Source organism: Nicotiana sylvestris, chromosome 6, assembly GCF_000393655.2.
Source record: "Nicotiana sylvestris chromosome 6, ASM39365v2, whole genome shotgun sequence".
NCBI lineage: Eukaryota > Viridiplantae > Streptophyta > Magnoliopsida > Solanales > Solanaceae > Nicotiana > Nicotiana sylvestris.
In genome coordinates, this window is record NC_091062.1 from 18,947,469 (window position 1) to 18,966,316 (window position 18,848).

General features: G+C 39.4%; 1 protein-coding gene across 1 annotated transcript in view; it reads left to right on the forward strand.

Moving 5' to 3' along the window:
* Positions 1-1,067: 1,067 nt before the first annotated feature.
* The window catches only part of LOC138870328 (uncharacterized), a 31,499-nt gene continuing 13,718 nt past the window's right edge, over positions 1,068-18,848 (forward strand). Inside the window, exons 1-3 of the mRNA XM_070148124.1 lie at positions 1,068-1,088; positions 1,514-1,765; positions 1,907-2,590. Of these exons, the coding sequence (XP_070004225.1) occupies positions 1,068-1,088; positions 1,514-1,765; positions 1,907-2,590 (957 nt within the window). The remainder of the gene's footprint in view (positions 1,089-1,513; positions 1,766-1,906; positions 2,591-18,848) is intronic.

Genomic DNA, 18,848 nt, shown 5'->3' on the forward strand with positions numbered 1-18,848 from the left:
ATACACATCCTAATCGACAACTACGCCAAATATGAGTTGCAGTCATTCGTCGAATCTTTTGCCGGATACCATCAAATATTGATGGATGAAGAAAATGCAGAGAAAATGGCTTTTATCACGCCATGGGGGATGTATTGTTACAGAATGATGCCCTTTGGTTTGAAGAATGTTGGTTCCACCTACATGAGGGCCATGACTACCATTTTTCATGACATGACACATAAAGAAATCGAGGTGTATGTGGACGACGTCATCATCAAATCCAAGAGGGCCATAGATCATATGGAAGACTTGAGGAAATTCTTCAACAGGTTGAGAAGATACAACTTGAAACTGAATCCCGCCAAGTGTGCATTCGGGGTTCCTGCTGGAAAGTTACTGGGTTTCATTGTGAGCCGTCGAGGGATAGAATTGGATCCGTCAAAGGTAAAGGCCATTCAAGAGTTGCCACCGCCAAAGAACAAGAAAGATGTGATGAGCTTTCTGGGAAGACTCAACTATATCAGCCGGTTCATAGCCCAGTCCACTGTCATTTGTGAACCTATCTTCAAGATGCTGAAGAAGGATGCTGCCACCAAATGGACTGATGATTGTCAGAAAGCTTTTGACAGAATTAAGGAATACGTGTTAACTCTACCGGCCTTAGTTCTGCCTGAACCAGGAAGACCTCTATTGCTTTACCTCGCAGTATTGGATGGAGCGTTTGGTTGTGTTTTGGGAGAACATGATGAAACAGGGAGAAAGGAGCAAGCCATCTATTATCTCAACAAGAAGTTTACCCCGTACGAGTCCCGGTATTCCCTATTAGAACGCACCTGTTGTGCTTTGACTTGGGTAGCTTGAAGTTGAGGCATTATTTTTGTGCTTACACTACTTATCTTATCTCTAGAATGGACCCTCTAAAGTATATCTTCCAGAAGCCCATGCCTACTGGAAAGCTCTCCAAGTGGAAAATCCTGCTAAGTGAATTCGACATTGTCTACATAACTCAAAAGGCAGTCAAAGGACAAGCTTTGGCGGATTAGCTCGCCGAGAATCCCGTGGGAGGAGAATATGAGCCTCTAAAAATGTATTTTCCTGATGAGGAGGTATCTTTCGTAGGAGAAGACATTGTAGAATCCTATGATGGTTGGAGGATGTTTTTTGACGGAGCCGCAAATTTCAAAGGAGTTGTCATAGGAGCGGTCTTAGTATCAGAAACCAATTAGCATTACCCGGTATCTGCCAAGCTCAGATTCCCATGCACTAACAACATGGCCGAGTACGAAGCCTGCATCTTAGGACTCAAACTGGCCATCGATATGAACATTCAGGAGTTACTAGTAATCGGAGACTCGGACCTACTCATACAGCAGGTTCGAGAAGAGTGGGCAACCAAGAACTCCAAGATACTCCCTTATCTGCATCACATACAGGAGTTGAGGAAGAGATTCACAAAGACTGAATTCAGCATGTCCCTAGAATACAGAATGAGTTCGTTGATGCACTAGCTACTTTGTCATCTATGATCCAGCATCCAGATACAAATTTCATTGATCCCATCCCAGTAAAGATTTATGATCAGCCAGCTTATTGTGTTCACGTTGAGGAAGAAGCAGACGGAAAACCATGGTTTCATGACATCAAAGAGTATTTGACAACAGGGGAATACCCGGATCTTGCCAATGCTACTCAGAAGCGCACACTTTGGAGTTTATCTAAAAACTTCTTTCACAGCGGAGGAATCCTGTATAGAAGGACTCCTGATTTGGGATTATTGCGATGTGTCGAAGCAAAAGAAGCATCCAGACTATTGGACGAAGTGCATGCAGACACCTGCGGACCACACATGAATGGTTTCATTTTAGCAAAGAAGATACTCCGAGCAGGATACTTTTGGATGACTATGGAAATGGACTGCATCCAGTACGTACGGAAGTGCCATCGCTGTCAGATACAGGCAGACATGATAAAGGTGCCGCCAAATGATCTTACTACAACAAGGTCACCATGGCCATTCGTAGCTTGGGGAATGGATGTTATCGGACCAATCGAGCCTGCTGCATCAAATGGACACAGGTTTATCTTAGTGGCAATTGATTACTTTACCAAATGGGTCGAAGCAGCGTCATACAAAGCAGTGACCAAGAAAGTTGTGGCAGATTTCGTCCGCGACCGTATCATTTGTCGGTTCGGAATTCCGGAGTCAATCATCACTGATAATAGTTCCAATCTTAATAGCGACCTAATGAAAGCAATGTGTGAAACATTCAAGATCAAACACAAGAACTCTACAGCCTACAGGCCTCAGATGAACGGAGCTGTAGAGGCATCCAATAAAAACATCAAGAAGATACTGAGAAAGATTATCGAAAGGCATAATCAATGGCACGAGAAGTTATCATTCGCCTTATTGGGATACCGCACTACAGTCCGCACATCAACTGGGGCAACTCCCTACATGCTGGTTTATGGTACAAAGGCGGTCATTCCCGTCGAGGTAGAAATTCCCTCATTAAGGATCATGCAAGAAGCAGAGTTGGATGACGCAGAATGGGTGAAGGGTCGCTACGAACAGTTAGCCCTTATAGATGGAAAAAGGATGAATGCAGTTTGTCATGGTCAATTGTATCAGAATAGAATGTCCAAAGCTTTTAACAAAAGAGTCAAGCCGAGGAAGTTTACACCGGGGCAGCTGGTGTTGAAGAAAATATTCCCACATCAAGATGAAGCCAAGGGGAAGTTCTCTCCTAATTGGTAGGGTCCGTACATGGTTCACCGGGTTCTAATCGGAGGAGCCCTTATTCTTGCTGTGACACCTCCTTTTTGCGCGCCCGCCCCCAAAGGTTTAGATGCACAAGGGAGTTTTTCCAATTTAAGTGATAATATTCGAAATGGGATTATTTATTTAATTCAGAGTCGCCACTTGGGAAAGGTTTGGCTTTTGGTGTCCCAAGTCACCGGTTTATCTTGAATCCCAAATCGAGGAAATTTTCGACTTTCCAAATGAAGTCTGCGAACCAGAAATTCTAAGTAAGGAATTCTGTTGACCCGAGGGAAGGTGTTAGGCACCCACGGATCCCGTGGTTCTAGCACGGTCGCTTAAATTGTTATAATGGCTAAATATTTGATTTTAATACATGTTATAACTTGTGTGCTTTTATTAAGTTTAAACCGCTTTTATTATTATTTTTAATAGAATTGCAACGTCGTGAAAATGCATCTCGAACCACGTCGCAATCAATGCACCCGTGGTTGTTAATACATTCTGACTCCATTGAGATTTGGATTTGGGTCACATAAATGCGCACCCGAATTTAAGAATGTAATTTAATTAAAATCGCGCCTAAAGAGTCTAACGCGTTATTATCTTTGAGGAAGGCTGCGAAATTCGCTGAACAGCCCATCCCAAATTCTGAGTATTTTTAGTATATACATTTATGAGGGCCCCGCAGTTTGTGCATTTTATTGGGCGAGGCTCGACTCATTTTATTTTTAAAAGGGCAAGCCTAAAAGCAACTATGATTTTTATTTTTTTTGTTTTGTCTCTATCAAAAAAAATAATCCTAATTTATTCACTAAGATTATCTAGAGCCATTATAATCGGGTTACATGAGATGCACCCCCGAAATTTAGAAATTAAGCATCACAACTACGTCACGGGAACCGTACCCGTAATCACAATGATTTATTAATTGCACCTAATCAACGAAACTTGATTAATAACATCTACCAATTCAAACGAATCTAGCTTTCATTTAGTGACTTGAGAAAATAATTCTAATCAAACACACATAAATCAAAACAGAAACAAAAGAAACAATAGTAAAACATTTAGACAGATCTAAATCAAAACTGAAACATTCATCTAATGCAAACAAGAAATTAGAGGAAATGAACCTTTGATATGAATATTCTATCAATAGACTGAGAAGACAACCTTCTTCATGAAATGGATACAGCTCAACAATCGTTACTCCAAAACGAAATAAAGCCAAGCAAAACCATACGGACTAGAAGGAGACTCAAACGGAAACCTGGACTAGCGACTTTGACCGGCGACGAAAATCCAAACGCATCTGTTCCATTTTCTTTTAGCCGATTTCAGCAGATCTTTTGGCTCATTTTTTGGTGGTGTTAGGGGTGGATTTTATGGCTGTTTGCAACAGGTTTTTGCTGCTATTTTAGAGGTCGTTTTGACTGAAGAAACGGAGCTATTTTCAAGCTTGTTTTGATATGTTTTAAACTGATTTTGATGGCTGAAATACTGGAGCTTCAAGGCTGGTTTTGATGGTGAAAAGTTAGTTGTTTTCTGGTTTGAGAAGAAAGAAAGAAGGAGATACGTTAGGGAGGGGGTGTTCTGCCCGTGTATATCCGCGGTATATTGAGTGAATATCGAAGGTATATCGTGTCCGCATTTTTGGGAGGGGGGAGTTCTTTTGCCAGAAAAATGGGTAGTGGTTGGGTGGTTTGAAGAAGATGAAGAGAGGAGAGGGGGCTGGTGTCTAAGGTCCTCTCTCGTGTGTGTTTTTGTTTGGGTTTTAATGGAGAATATTGAAGACCATGTGTGAGTTGTGTGTTGTGTGCATGTGCTAGCATGTGTGAGTTGTGTGTTGTGTTCATGTGCTAGCATGTGTGAGTTGTGTGTTGTGTTAATGTGCTAGCATGTGTGAGTTATGTGTTGTGTTCATGTGCTAGCACGTGTGAGTTATGTGTTGTCATGTGCGTCTCGGCTGAAAATATTTTGGGCTAGGTCCGAAAATTAGGCCTAAAATGAGTCGTTTGAACCCAAATATTATTCTTTCCTCACTGCCGATAATAAAAACACGACCTTATTTAATTAATCATACGTAAGCAGAATAATTATTAAAACAAACTGACAATTAAAACAAAAATATATATATATATATTTTGTATTTTTAAATTTATATAAAAATAAAAATTAAGTACTATTTTTGTATTTTTTCAAAATTTATGAGAAATAAATAAACTAAAATTTATATATCTTTTTTTTGTAATTTTCATTTTTGTGACGAAAATAAAGTAAAAAGAGTCAAAATAAGCAGAAATAGCTACATTAAGGCTAAATTAAATATTTACGTGCTAAAAATGTGAAAGATTTGGGGAGGGACAAAAATCACATGTCAACAGTTGCCCCTCTTTGACTGGAAATGTGAAGAGTTTTCAGACAAAGAATGACTAGACAGGTTTTGACCCGACCCTTATTTAAGGAGACCAAAAGAAAGAAGAAAAGAGAATGTGACCGAGCTCTGGTATCTGAGCTGCCTACATATCCTTGGCTATAAAGGAATCAGGCCATATGTAGTTCAGAAGTGAATGGGGCGATGGAGTGCCGAGGTTGAGAGTCGCGCGAGGTTCCGTCGAAGGTCCGGTCTGATGTCCTATTTATTACATAGAAATCAAAATTAAAAAGACTAACTAAGCCTATCAGCTACGAGTTACAAGATTCCTATCTATAATTCTTTTGCAACTTGATCTTGGGTCTTAGCTGATTCTGCTTGTAGACTTCGATCCGAATCTTGATGCTTGCAAGTTGTAGGCGCTTGTTTATTTTTGCAGTATTGAATGAAATGGGATTGGCGGAGCTCGGGAATTTGATCCAATTTTTGAGCGACTTGCCATTTGTTTGTTCCAATATGTGGGAACATCTTCCTTTTTTCTTTTGCTCTTTTTTCTTCTTTTTCTTCTTTTCTTTATTCTGGGTTGAGACTCATCTCGTGGGTCGTCTCGATCCATGCGCCTCGAGGTTAGACCTGCGGGGAAAAACAAACGAACGAAATTTTCTGCCCCAGTTTCACTAGGAAAATTTCGGGAGTTAATTGCCGGGAAGTTTATAGAATTGATGAAGGGATTGGAAAATTTCAGTTTACAAAATGCCAAACCCGGGATTGGATCACTAATATTGCCACAAGGTAAGAATGCTCAGTTTAGGGTTGGAGCCCTAATGCTGGCTAAATGGAAAAGGTTCAGTTCAGGGTTGGAGCCCTAATGCTGACTGAATGGAAAAAGTTTAGTTCAGGGTTGGAGCCCTGATGTTGACTGAATGGAAAGAGTTCAGTTCAGGGTTGGAGCCCTGATGCTGACTGAAAGGAAAAGTTCAGTTCAGGGTTGGAACCCCAATGCTGACTAACAGACAATGCTTAGTTCAGGGTTGAAAACCCTAATGCTGGCTAAATGGAAAGAAGTTCAGTTTAGGGTTGGAGCCCTAATGCTGACTAACTGGAAAAAGTTCAGTTTAGGGTTGGAGCCCTAATGCTGACTAAATGGAAAGAGTTCAGTTCAGGGTTGAAGCCCTGATGTTGACTGAATGGAAAAAGTTCAGTTCAGGGTTGAAGCCCTGATGCTGACTGAATGGAAAGAGTTCAGTTCAGGGTTGGAGCCCTGATGCTGACTGAAAAGAAAAGTTCAGTTCAGGGTTGGACCCCCAATGCTGACTAATAGACAATGCTCAGTTCAGGGTTGAAAACCCTAATGCTAGCTAAATGGAAAGAAGTTCACTTTAGGGTTGGAGCCCTAATGCTGACTAACTGGAAAAAGTTCAGTTTAGTGTTGGAGCCCTAATGCTGACTAAAGGGAAAAAGGTCAGTTTAGGGTTGGAGACCTAATGCTGACTAGCTGGGGACAAAGTTCAGTTTAGGGTTGGATCCCTAATGCTGACTAAATGGAAAGAGTTCAGTTCAGGGTTGAAGCCCTGATGCTGACTGAAAGGAAAAGTTCAGTTAAGGGTTTAAAACCCTAATGCTGACTGAATGGAAAAGAGTTCAGTTTAGGGTTTAAAACCCTAATGCTGACTGAAAGGAAAAGTTCAGTTTAGGGTTTAAAACCCTAATGTTGACTGAATGGAAAAGTTCAGTTTAGGGTTTAAAACCCTAATGCTGACTGAAGGAAAGAGTTCAGTTTAGGGTTTAAAACCCTAATGCTGACTAAATGGGAAAAGTTCAGTGTAGGGTTTAAAACCCTAACGCTGACTAAAGGGAAAGTTCAGTTTAGGGTTTAAAACCCTAATGCTGACTGAAGGAAAGAGTTCAATTTAGGGTTTAAAACCCTAATGCTGACTAAATGGGAAAAGTTCAGTGTAGGGTTTAAAACCCTAACGCTGACTAAAGGGAAAGTTCAGTTTAGGGTTTAAAACCCTAATGCTGACTGAAGGAAAGAGTTCAGTTTAGGGTTTAAAACCCTAATGCTGACTAAATGGGAAAAGTTCAGTTTAGGGTTTAAAACCCTAATGCTGACTGAAGGAAAGAGTTCAGTTTAGGGTTTAAAACCCTAATGCTGACTAAATGGGAAAAGTTCAGTTTAGGGTTTAAAACCCTAACGCTGACTAAAGGGAAAGTTCAGTTTAGGGTTTAAAACCCTAATGCTGACTGAAGGAAAGAGTTCAGTTTAGGGTTTAAAACCCTAATGCTGACTAAATGGGAAAAGTTCAGTTTAGGGTTTATAACCCTAATACTGACTGAAGGAAAGAGTTTAGTTTAGGGTTTAAAACCCTAATGCTGACTAAATGGGAAAGAGTTCAGTTTAGGGTTTAAAACCCTAATGCTGACTAAAGGGAAAGTTCAGTTTAGGGTTTAAAACCCTAATGCTGACTGAAGGAAAGAGTTCAGTTTAGGGTTTAAAACCCTAATGCTGACTAAATGGGAAAAGTTCAGTTTAGGGTTTAAAACCCTAATGCTGACTAAAGGGAAAAAGTTCAGTTTAGGGTTGGAGCCCTAATGCTGACTAGCTGGGGAAAAATTCAGTTTAGGGTTGGAGCCCTAATGCTGACTAACAGACAATGCTCAGTTCAGGGTTGGAGCCCTAATGCTGGCTAAATGGAAAAGTTCAACTTAGGGATCGGAGTCCTAAATTGGGAGGATTGCCAGGTTATGCTGGAAAGGGTCTACGGGTTATGCCGGGAAGATTTATCGGGTTAGGCCGGAAAAGGAAAAGAGTCCTCGGGTTATGCCGGGGAAGTCATCGGGTTATGCCGGGAAAGGGAAAGAGGTCCCTGGGTTATGCAAGGGAGGTCCACGGGTTATGCCGGGAAAGGGAAAGAGCCCTCGGGTTATGCCGGGGAAATCATCGGGTTATGCCGGAAAAGGGAAAGCGGTCCTTAGGTTATGCCAGGGAGGTCCACGGGTTATGCCGGGAAAGGGAAAGAGTCCTCGGGTTATGCCGGGGAAATCATCGGGTTATGCCGGAAAAGGAAAAAAGTCCTCGGGTTATGCCGAGGATTTGGATAAAAAAAGCTCCTTGGGTTATGCCAGGGAGATCAATGGTTTATACCGGGATAGTTGAGGAAAGAGGTCCTAAGCTACCATGATTTGTTTTTCTTTTGGGTTTTTCATTTTTATTTCTTGTCTTCTTTCTTTTCTTTGGTTTTCCTTTATATATATATATATATATATATATATATATATATATATATATATATATATTTTGTTTTTTATTTATCAAAAATGCATGAAAGAATTCCGGGGAAACTTACTTTTGGTCGTTTTCCCGCTGCAAAGCTGTTTCAACGCTCGCGCGCTTCATTTCTTTTGGGTTATACCTGCCTCTTGCATGGTTGCTTTGGATTGCACCTGTTTTCAGTTGTTCTCCCATCGCACAGCTGGTTCAATGCTCGCGCATTTCACGTCTTTCGGGCTGTACCTGCCTCTTGCATGGTTGCTTTGGATTGCACCTGTCTAAACAAAGACAAATTGTCAGTTTGAAAACGGTGGTTGATTCGGTGGCCTTGATCGTTCCAATTGCTTGGTCTTGGGCTAATTCCTGTTTGAGAACTTCGCCATTGATTGGATTCACAAGCGACTTGTTTTAGACTGATCAGACTCGCATTTCCGGATTTATGTAAGGCTTTGGTTCTTCCATCTCATTCTCCTCGGGGAATCTTTACGAGGCCAACTCAGTGGGGATTTTTTTTTTTTTTTTATTGGGGAGACTCTGTGGGGGATTGTCCAAGGGGAGACTATGTGGGGATTTGTACAGAATGGACTTGCTGGGGATTTGTTGGGGCAAGCTTGCTGGGGAATTTTTAACAAAGCGGACTTGCTAGGGATTTGTTGGGGCAAGCTCGCTGGGGAATTTTTACAAGGGGAGGCTTTGTGGGGATTGTTTTTTTTTTTTTTTGTGTCCGGGATTTTTTATCCTCAAACCTAAACTGTAGTGGCTAATCGCGTGGGACTTAACCTCTCCAACTTTATCCTTACCTTTGTAGGACTTCTTTGGGGAATCGCGTGGGAATCGCGTTGGTTTTTTAAACTTCGTGGAGGCTATTAACCATGTGAAACTCAAACCTTTCAACTTCAATTGCCTTTATAGGCTGCCATGACCAGTCGAGGTCGTCTTGATGCCCCCTGCTGAGGCTGGGTCCCCTTTGCACATTAGCGTGTATCCAACGAAAGCCCTGTAAATCAGTCTTGCCATCCTTTCTTTGTCTTGGTTTTGGAACAGTGTTAGACCAAAAGGGATTCAAAGAGAAACAAATAATTGAATGGAGAATGAGTTTAAAACTAGAAGTGTCCCTTTCGGGGAAAGGAGAGAAGGACTTATCCGGAGTACATGCGGACTTCAATGAACATGACATGCCTTTTGGACTGGATGCCTGATCTATGTAAACCGTCTAACTCCCAAAAATTTATCACAACTTTGCCTTGAATACCGAGGAACCTTGCTAGGACTCTGTTGATGACGGTGGTTGTGAGGATCTCATTTTCGATCATGGGCGCCCTTTGTGGGTTTTCACGAGCTGGCATTTTCATTTCATTTCTTACCATCTCCTTATAGTGCTCGTGTGGGTGTTCACTAACAAGACTTCTCATTTTGATTTTCTCTGCTTAGCGTCGCCTTACGGTGCCCGTGTGGGTTTTCACCAGCAATACTCTCTCATTTTATTTCCTCTGCTTACCGTCGCCTTATAGTGCACGTGTGGGTTTTCACCAATAAGGCTCTCTCATTTTATTCCTCTCATTTTATTGTATCAGACCCAAATAAATCCATCCTCCCATTTTGAACCGCTTTGCCGATTGATCAGAAGGACTTGAACAAGGTTTGGGGTGAAAATAATTTGGATTGAACTACAACTTTGGAACCTTTTGGGCGGGATTATTGCTGAATCGTTATAACTTCTGCCCCAGTTTCACTTTTGGGGGGACTTCTTGGATTTTTGTTTTTGTTTTTTCTGATTTGCTTTGTTTTTCACTTCCCTTCCTTTTTCATTTTCATTGTCTCCCTTTTTTTGTATATATATTTTCTTATTTTTCCAATTCTTTCTTCTTCTTTTTTTTCTTTTTCATTTCAATTTTTTTCATTTTATTTTCAATAATATTTTCAGGTTCCAAAGAGGGTAATCAAAGAAGAGTAACCAGCTCAAATGGGTTTGCAAAGGGTTGATAGTGTTTGGGTAGCGAGAATGAAAGCCTTCGTCATCTCAACCGGAAAAGATTTTATTATATAAAGGATCCAACATAGTACCTTTTGACTGCATTTGCATTGACAGTTATTTCAAGGACATTTCCTTCGATGTGTCCCAAGTACAACGCACTCTTTTTGGCAGTACTCTTGTTGTAATGTATGGACCTTTCCAATTTCGGGAATCAATTTTCCTTCAGTTGTTCCAACTCTTTGTCTTGTTTCCTTAAGCTATTCTTCATTGCGACCCAATTCTTGATTCATTATTTCGAGGTCTGACAGAGTTTTAAGATCCGGGCATGAAGTCCGCAAGCATGTCATATTATTGAAATCTGCATTTAACAGAACTAAAAGAGAATGAGAAAATTGACAAGATTTAAGAAAAGAGACATTCCGGGAAAATGAAATATCAATTTCATTTGATTTTTTTTTGTTTTTTTTTTGTTTTTTTTTTTAATTTTTGAAGATAGAAGGGTTTACATCGGAAAGTAAGACAATAAAGTAAAACATCTGGATCACACCCTGAGATAATCCAGATGCAGAAAGGATAGCAAGACAGGCTACCGAGACTCCCGTCTGATGGGGAACTTTCAGGCTTGACAATCATTTTTTGGCTTTTCTTCTGTCTCGGCAATGGCTGCAATAGCCTTCAGTGCCGGATCAAATTCCTCAGCTTCACAGATCATTCCGTCTATTGGCCCATTTGTGAGAGTAGGCAGGGGAATGTTCATCATATTAGGAACCTTTTCGTCCCGGGGAACGATTCTTTCAGCTTCAATCAAGTCTTCAACTGCCATTTTGAGGGTCCAATGACCAACAGTCCTTTGTACCGTGCCCCACTGCTCCAGAGTGGCATTCACATCTAGTATCAGCTCGATGCGGGGAGGGGGACTCGGTGTTTGGCCGATTTGGGGCCACTGGCTGCAGCAGACTTCGCCTAACTAGCTTTTGGAACAAGCCTGAGTATGATTCACCAACAAAGGTGAACTGATTCCTTTTGAAAGACTCTCTTGGGTGAGGATTGTACTGAGGAACATTTGATTGGGGACTATATGGAGCTTGGTAAGGATGGGCGTTTCTGGGAGGTGGAGCTCAGTTTTGTGTATAATATTGTGGCCGCGTGCAGGGCTGCATATTCATCACCGCATACCAACAAAACCAATCACCTGAACAGAACCTGGCTGATTACTCACACACACAACCTTGTTAGTTTTGAGGCATTTAATCATATAGGAAATCGCACGTTGGGATGCAATGCACCTAAACAGTTAAATGCTTCTACCATGTGTTTGAACGGGTTGCATGTTTCAACCCGGCCTTAAACTAGCCTTCTTCACTATGTACCTATTTTTTTTCTCTTTTTTTTATATTTATTTTGTCACTCTTTTTTCCTTTTTTTTTCTTGTTCACTCAATTTTCTTTCAGTTTTTTTTTACTTAATTTATTTTATAGCTATGATCGAATCCGATGGAGATTGCCTACGTATCATGACCCCGCATGAATCAGATCTTGCGTAGTTCGGGACAAACAAGTGCAAAATAAAGAAACAATGTTCATTTCGCATTGTGCTCATCCTGCACATTTATTAAGGTGATTTAAGCAAAAATGGTTGGACTCGAAAAATGATTTGACTATTTCTCAGAAAAGAGAGATCCGATTTTCGAACAAGGCCTTTCAGCACTTCGGGGATGAAGATTTTAAGGCTGTGAGGGTCAATCGATCCAGACTCTACAGGATGACCGAAAGTGGCCGTTTATGCAAAGTCAGCCTTCCGTCGTCCCTTTCGGGAATATTTGGCTATTTTTGACAAAAATAACATCACTTGATTTATTTATGACTCTTTTTTTTAGAATGGTGACCCGACATTGGGAACATGGTCTCGCAGAGCCTCGGGGACGAGGATCCTAAGGTCATTGGGCAATTTGGTCAAAAATTTTAAAAAATGACCAAAAATGGTTGTTTATGCAAAGTCAGCCTTCCGGCGTCCTTTTCGGGAACATTCGGCTATTCTTGACAAAACGGCATCACCTGACTCATTTATGACTCTTTTTATCGTTTTTTTTTTCAAATTAGAAAACTCAATATTGCAAACACAACCTTTCAACGCCTCGGGGACGAAGATTTTAAGGCTGTGTGGGTCAACTGGACCAAATCTTTAGAAATGACCCAAAGGTGGCTGTTTATGCAAAGTCAGCCTTCCGGCGTCCCTTTTGGGAACATTCGGCTATGTTTTGACAAAACAGCGTCACTTGACTTATTTATGACTCATTTTATTGTTTTTTTCTTCAAATTAGAAAACTCAATATTGCAAACACAACCTTTCAACGCCTCGGGAACGAAGATTTTAAGGCTGTGTGGGTCAACTGGACCAAATCTTTAAAAATGACCCAAAAGTGGCTGTTTATGCAAAGTCAACCTTCCGGCGTCCCTTTTGGGAACATTCGGCTATGTTTTGACAAAACAGCGTCACCCGACTCTTTTATGACAGAATTAAAATTTTGACATTTTTTTTATTATTATTTATTTATTTGTTTTTTTTTTTAGCTTTTTAGCAAAGGTGAGGTTGAACCCGATGAGGGTTGCCTACGTATCTCACATCCGGTGAGAATCAAACCGGCGTAGTTCGGGCATCGAAAATGGAGTAACTAGACTAACCCTTTTTTTGGAATTTTTGAAAGAAATGCTTTAAAAGAAGAAAGAAATTTTTGTTTATTTTGATTTTTGTTTTATTTTTTAAAGAAAGACTTCTAAAAAATGTATTTGCTTTTGACTTGAACTTTGGAAATGTTTTTTTTTATTTTTTAAACAAAAAAGAAAATGTGTTTGGTTGATTTTTTTTTTGTTTGTTTTACCTTTTCTACGGAAGAAAGAATGTATATTTTTTTTTATTTATGATGTTGCCTCTTAAATTTTGAAAGAGGGACTTTTAAGAAAATGATGTGGAATTCTGAGTTTTATTTATTTACAAAAGCACTTCTAAAGAAAAGTCCTAATATTTTGGAATTCAATTTTTCAAATATTTTTCTTTATGGACATTTACAAAAGAGAGACTAAAAAGCAAAGAGTACTTTTGGATTTTTGTTGCTGATTTTTAATTCTTATTTCATTTTTTTTTCGTATAAAGACTTCAGAAAGAAGGAAACTTTTTTTTTATTTGATGTTTTTTTAAAAAAACTTCTATATTATTTTTTATTTCTTTTTTTTTTGTATTTTCTAAAGAAAAATTTATAAAGAAAGAACTAAAGGAAATTTTTTTTTTTTTGGATTTTTGAAAATTGGGGTCGAAACTGATGAGGTTTGCCTACGTATCTCACATCCGGTGAGAATCAGACTCGCTTAGTTCGGTCGATCGGGCGTAGAGGTAATAAACTAACCCTTTTTTTTCTGAATAAAATACTTACAAAGAAAAGGAGAAAATATTTTTTTGATTTCGATTTTTTTTGTATATGTTTTTTTTTTATTTTTTGAAAAGAGACGATGACTAAAAAAAATATTTTTTTCTTTGAATTTTAACTTCTTTTCATTTTTTTTGAAAATTCGAAAATCTTTTAAGGAAGCACCTGGACTATTAGTCTGAACTTATAAAAGAGATACTACGAAAGAAACAACATTTTTTTTTTGAATTATGAATTTCCATTTTTTTTCTTTTTACTTTTAAATAAATACTTTTTTTGATTTTGAAAGTGATTAAAAGGAAATTTTTTTTATATGTTTTTTTTTAAATCAAACTAGAAGACAAATTTTGTTTTTATTCCATTTTTTTTTAGAAAAAATTCTGGCGAGGTTTAACACTACTTGGACATTGGTTTTATTTTTCCAAAAATAAGTAATTATCTCCCTACGCTGCTATTTTTCCCTTTTTTAGAAACCGATCAACATGCAGATCTGAAGCAAATAAATGCGCAAAACAAACAAGATGTAGCAGGATGGTCTTTTCATTTCAGGTTACCTGTCCTAGACGGACCCAACCCCTGTGTTGAGTCCCTTATGTCAAATGCAACATGATGCAAATAAACGTTCCTACTAGGGATCCGGCATGAGGTTTTGTTATACTATGTTTATAACCTGGGTATATGTTCTAGACTGTGTACCCGAGCGGACGACTCGAGTCGAGGAGGGGGCAACTTACCGGGAACCAAAAGTCCATCCGGCTTCGTAACTTGTCCGTCCTCTTTCTTATTTCAGGTATTGACACTAATAGAATAGGGAGTCTCAACCAGTAAACACATCCCCGGAGGTGAAGAGAGAAGGGTTTCGGCACAGTTTATATACAGTTCAGATAATATCAAAGCGGTAAAAGACAACATTTAGTATGTTATGTCAAAACAAGTAATATATATCAGATAATAAAGCCAAATATAACAATTATTCTAAGCTCGAATTCTTGAACCCTGAACCAGCGGTTCTGGGTTTAATTTCCCAGCAGCGGTTTTGTTATACTGGGTTTATAACCTGGGTATACGTCTAGATTGTGTACCCGAGCGGACAACTCGAGCCGATGAGGGGGCTACGTACCGGGGACCCGCGAGATCGTCCGGCTTTGTAACTTGTCCGACCTCTTTCTTATTTCAGGTATTGACACTAACAGAATAAGGAGTCTCGTCCAGCGAGCTTCTCCCCGGAGGTAAGAAGAGAAAGGTTTCGACACAGTTTATATGTACAGTCCAAATAATATCAAAGCGGTAAAAACAGCATTTAGCACATTAGGCTCAAACATGTAAAAATCAGATAAAACCAAATATAACAATTTATCTAAGCTCGAATTCTAACCCTGAACCAGTGGTTCTGGGTCTATTTCCCCAGCAGAGTCGCCAGAGCTGTGACACCTCTTTTTTGCGCGTCCGCCCCCAAAGGGTTAGATGCGCGAGGGAGTTTTTCCAATTTAAGTGATAATATTCGAAATGAGATTATTTATTTAATTCAGAGTCGCCACTTGGGAAAGGTTTGGCTTTTGGTGTCCCAAGTCACCGGTTTATCTTGAATCCCAAATCGAGGAAATTTTCGACTTTCCAAATGAAGTCTGCGAACCAGAAATTCTAAGTAAGGAATTCTGTTGACCCGAGGGAAGGTGTTAGGCACCCACGGATCCCGTGGTTCTAGCACGGTCGCTTAAATTGTTATAATGGCTAAATATTTGATTTTAATACATGTTATAACTTGTGTGCTTTTATTAAGTTTAAACCGCTTTTATTATTATTTTTAATAGAATTGCAACGTCGTGAAAATGCATCTCGAACCACGTCGCAATCAATGCACCCGTGGTTGTTAATACATTCTGACTCCATTGAGATTTGGATTTGGTTCACATAAATGCGCACCCGAATTTAAGAATGTAATTTAATTAAAATCGCGCCTAAAGAGTCTAACGCGTTATTATCTTTGAGGAAGGCTGTGAAATTCGCTGAACAACCCATCCCAAATTCTGAGTATTTTTAGTATATACATTTATGAGGGCCCCGCAGTTTGTGCATTTTATTGGGCGAGGCTCGATTCATTTTATTTTTAAAAGGGCAAGCCTAAAAGCAACTATGATTTTTATTTTTTTTGTTTTGTCTCTATCAAAAAAAATAATCCTAATTTATTCACTAAGATTATCTAGAGTCATTATAATCGGGTTACATGAGATGCACCCCCGAAATTTAGAAATTAAGCATCACAACTACGTCACGGGAACCGTACCCGTAATCACAATGATTTATTAATTGCACCTAATCAACGAAACTTGATTAATAACATCTACCAATTCAAACGAATCTAGCTTTCATTTAGTGACTTGAGAAAATAATTCTAATCAAACACACATAAATCAAAACAGAAACAAAAGAAACAATAGTAAAACATTTAGACAGATCTAAATCAAAACTGAAACATTCATCTAATGCAAACAAGAAATTAGAGGAAATGAACCTTTGATATGAATATTCTATCAATAGACTGAGAAGACAACCTTCTTCATGAAATGGATACAGCTCAACAATCGTTACTCCAAAACGAAATAAAGCCAAGCAAAACCATACGGACTAGAAGGAGACTCAAACGGAAACCTGGACTAGCGACTTTGACCGGCGACGAAAATCCAAACACATCTGTTCCGTTTTCTTTTAGCCGATTTCAGCAGATCTTTTGGCTCATTTTTTGGTGGTGTTAGGGGTGGATTTTATGGCTGTTTGCAACAGGTTTTTGCTGCTATTTTAGAGGTCGTTTTGACTGAAGAAACGGAGCTATTTTCAAGCTTGTTTTGATGTGTTTTGAACTGATTTTGATGGCTGAAATACTGGAGCTTCAAGGCTGGTTTTGATGGTGAAAAGTTAGTTGTTTTATGGTTTGAGAAGAAAGAAAGAAAGAAGGAGATACGTTAGGGAGGGGGTGTTCTGCCCGTGTATATCCGCGGTATATTGAGCGTATATCGAAGGTATATTCTGTCCGCGTTTTTGGGAGGGGGGGTGTTCTTTTGCCAGAAAAATGGGTAGTGGTTGGGTGGTTTGAAGAAGATGAAGAGAGGAGAGGGGGCTGGTGTCTAAGGTCCTCTCTCGTGTGTGTTTTTGTTTGGGTTTTAATGGAGAATATTGAAGACCATGTGTGAGTTGTGTGTTGTGTGCATGTACTAGCATGTGTGAGTTGTGTGTTGTGTTCATGTGCTAGCATGTGTGAGTTATGTGTTGTGTTCATGTGCTAGCATGTGTGAGTTATGTGTTGTCATGTGCGTCTCGGCTGAAAATATTTTGGGCTAAGTCCGAAAATTAGGCCTAAAATGAGTCGTTTGAACCCAAATATTATTCTTTCCACGCAGCCGAGAATAAAAACACGACCTTATTTAATTAATCATACGTAAGCAGAATAATTATTAAAACAAACTGACAATTAAAACAAATATATATATATATTTTTTGTATTTTTAAATTTATATAAAAATAAAAATTAAGTACTATTTTTGTATTTTTTCAAAATTTATGAGAAATAAATAAACTAAAATTTATATATCTTTTTTTATAATTTTCATTTTTGTGACGAAAATAAAGTAAAAAGAGTCAAAATAAGCTGAAATAGCTACATTAAGGCTAAATTAAATATTTACGTGCTAAAAATGTGAAAGATTTGGGGAGGGACAAAAATCACATGTCAACACTTGCAGAAATGGACGGAGAAGTCTGGCCGAAGCCAATCAATTCAGATGCAGTGAAACGATACTATGTGTAATCATACGTTTTCTCTTCATGATGTAATTTGAACTACGCCTGACCTGATTCTCGTTTAAGAGGGGATATGTAGGCAGCCCTATGGGTTCAGTCACAATTTAATAAAAATTCCATTTTTCCCCCGCTATCGGAACTGGGGCAGAATTTTGAGGAGGACCCTCAAAATTCCGAAGTTGATTTTCAGTCTTTTCATCGCCAGAAGTGCCAGCCCAGTAAACTGGGGCAGAATTTTGAGGAGGACCCTCAAAATTCTGAGGTTGATCGTTTTCAGTCATTCAGTGCAGCCGTCAGAAATGCCAGCCCAGTAAACTGGTGCAGAATTTTGAGGAGGACTCTCAAAATTCCGGAGCAAGCGAGGTTGCAATGTCTTGAACCACGTTGAAGTCGTTGGTTCATTCAAAAGAAATTATTATTTTTGATTATATACTTACGTTATCATGCATAACTATCATCTGAATCGCTATCGTTTAGCAAGGCTACCCCAATAATACGCGACATCAGGAGCCATAGGAAGATGAACTAACCTTTCCCCCACTACAGAACTCACGATTTTTCTTTGGATGCAGGCACCCAGGTCGCAAATCATCGAATACATTCATACACTCATACTTTTCGGGGTTGAAACTTTTAGAACGATCGTTTATTCACAAATTTCTATCCGCACCCAACATCCCCAGCAGTCACGATATCGTAATCGGCTACCAGCTAAGAAAATCTCACCACTATCCGCCCTTTACATTCTTGCATTGCATAAGGCTACTCATCTGCCTTTCGAGACTAAGCTCTGTCTCCATCTGCATTTCTGCATAAGGCTATCTCATCTGCCTTTTGAGACTAAGCCCTGTCTCCATCTGCATTTCTGCATAAGGCTACTTATCTGCCTTCCGAGACTAAGCTCTGTCTCCATCTGCATTTCTGCATAAGGATATCTTATCTGCCTTCCAAGGTTACGCTCTACCTCCATCTGCATAAGGCTACTTATCTGCCTTTAGAGACTAAGCTCTGTCTCCATCTGCATTCTGCATAAGGCTACCTATCTGTCTTCCGAGGATAAGCTCTACCTACATCCTGCATAAGGCTACTTATCTGCTTTCCGAGACTAAGCCCTGTCTCCATCTGCATTTCTGCATAAGGCTACTCATCTGCCTTTTGCGACTAAGTATTGTCTCCATCCTGCATGAGGCTACTTATCTGCCTTCCGAGGTTAAGCTCTACCTCCATCCTGCATAAGGCTTCTTATCTGCCTTTCGAGACTAAGCA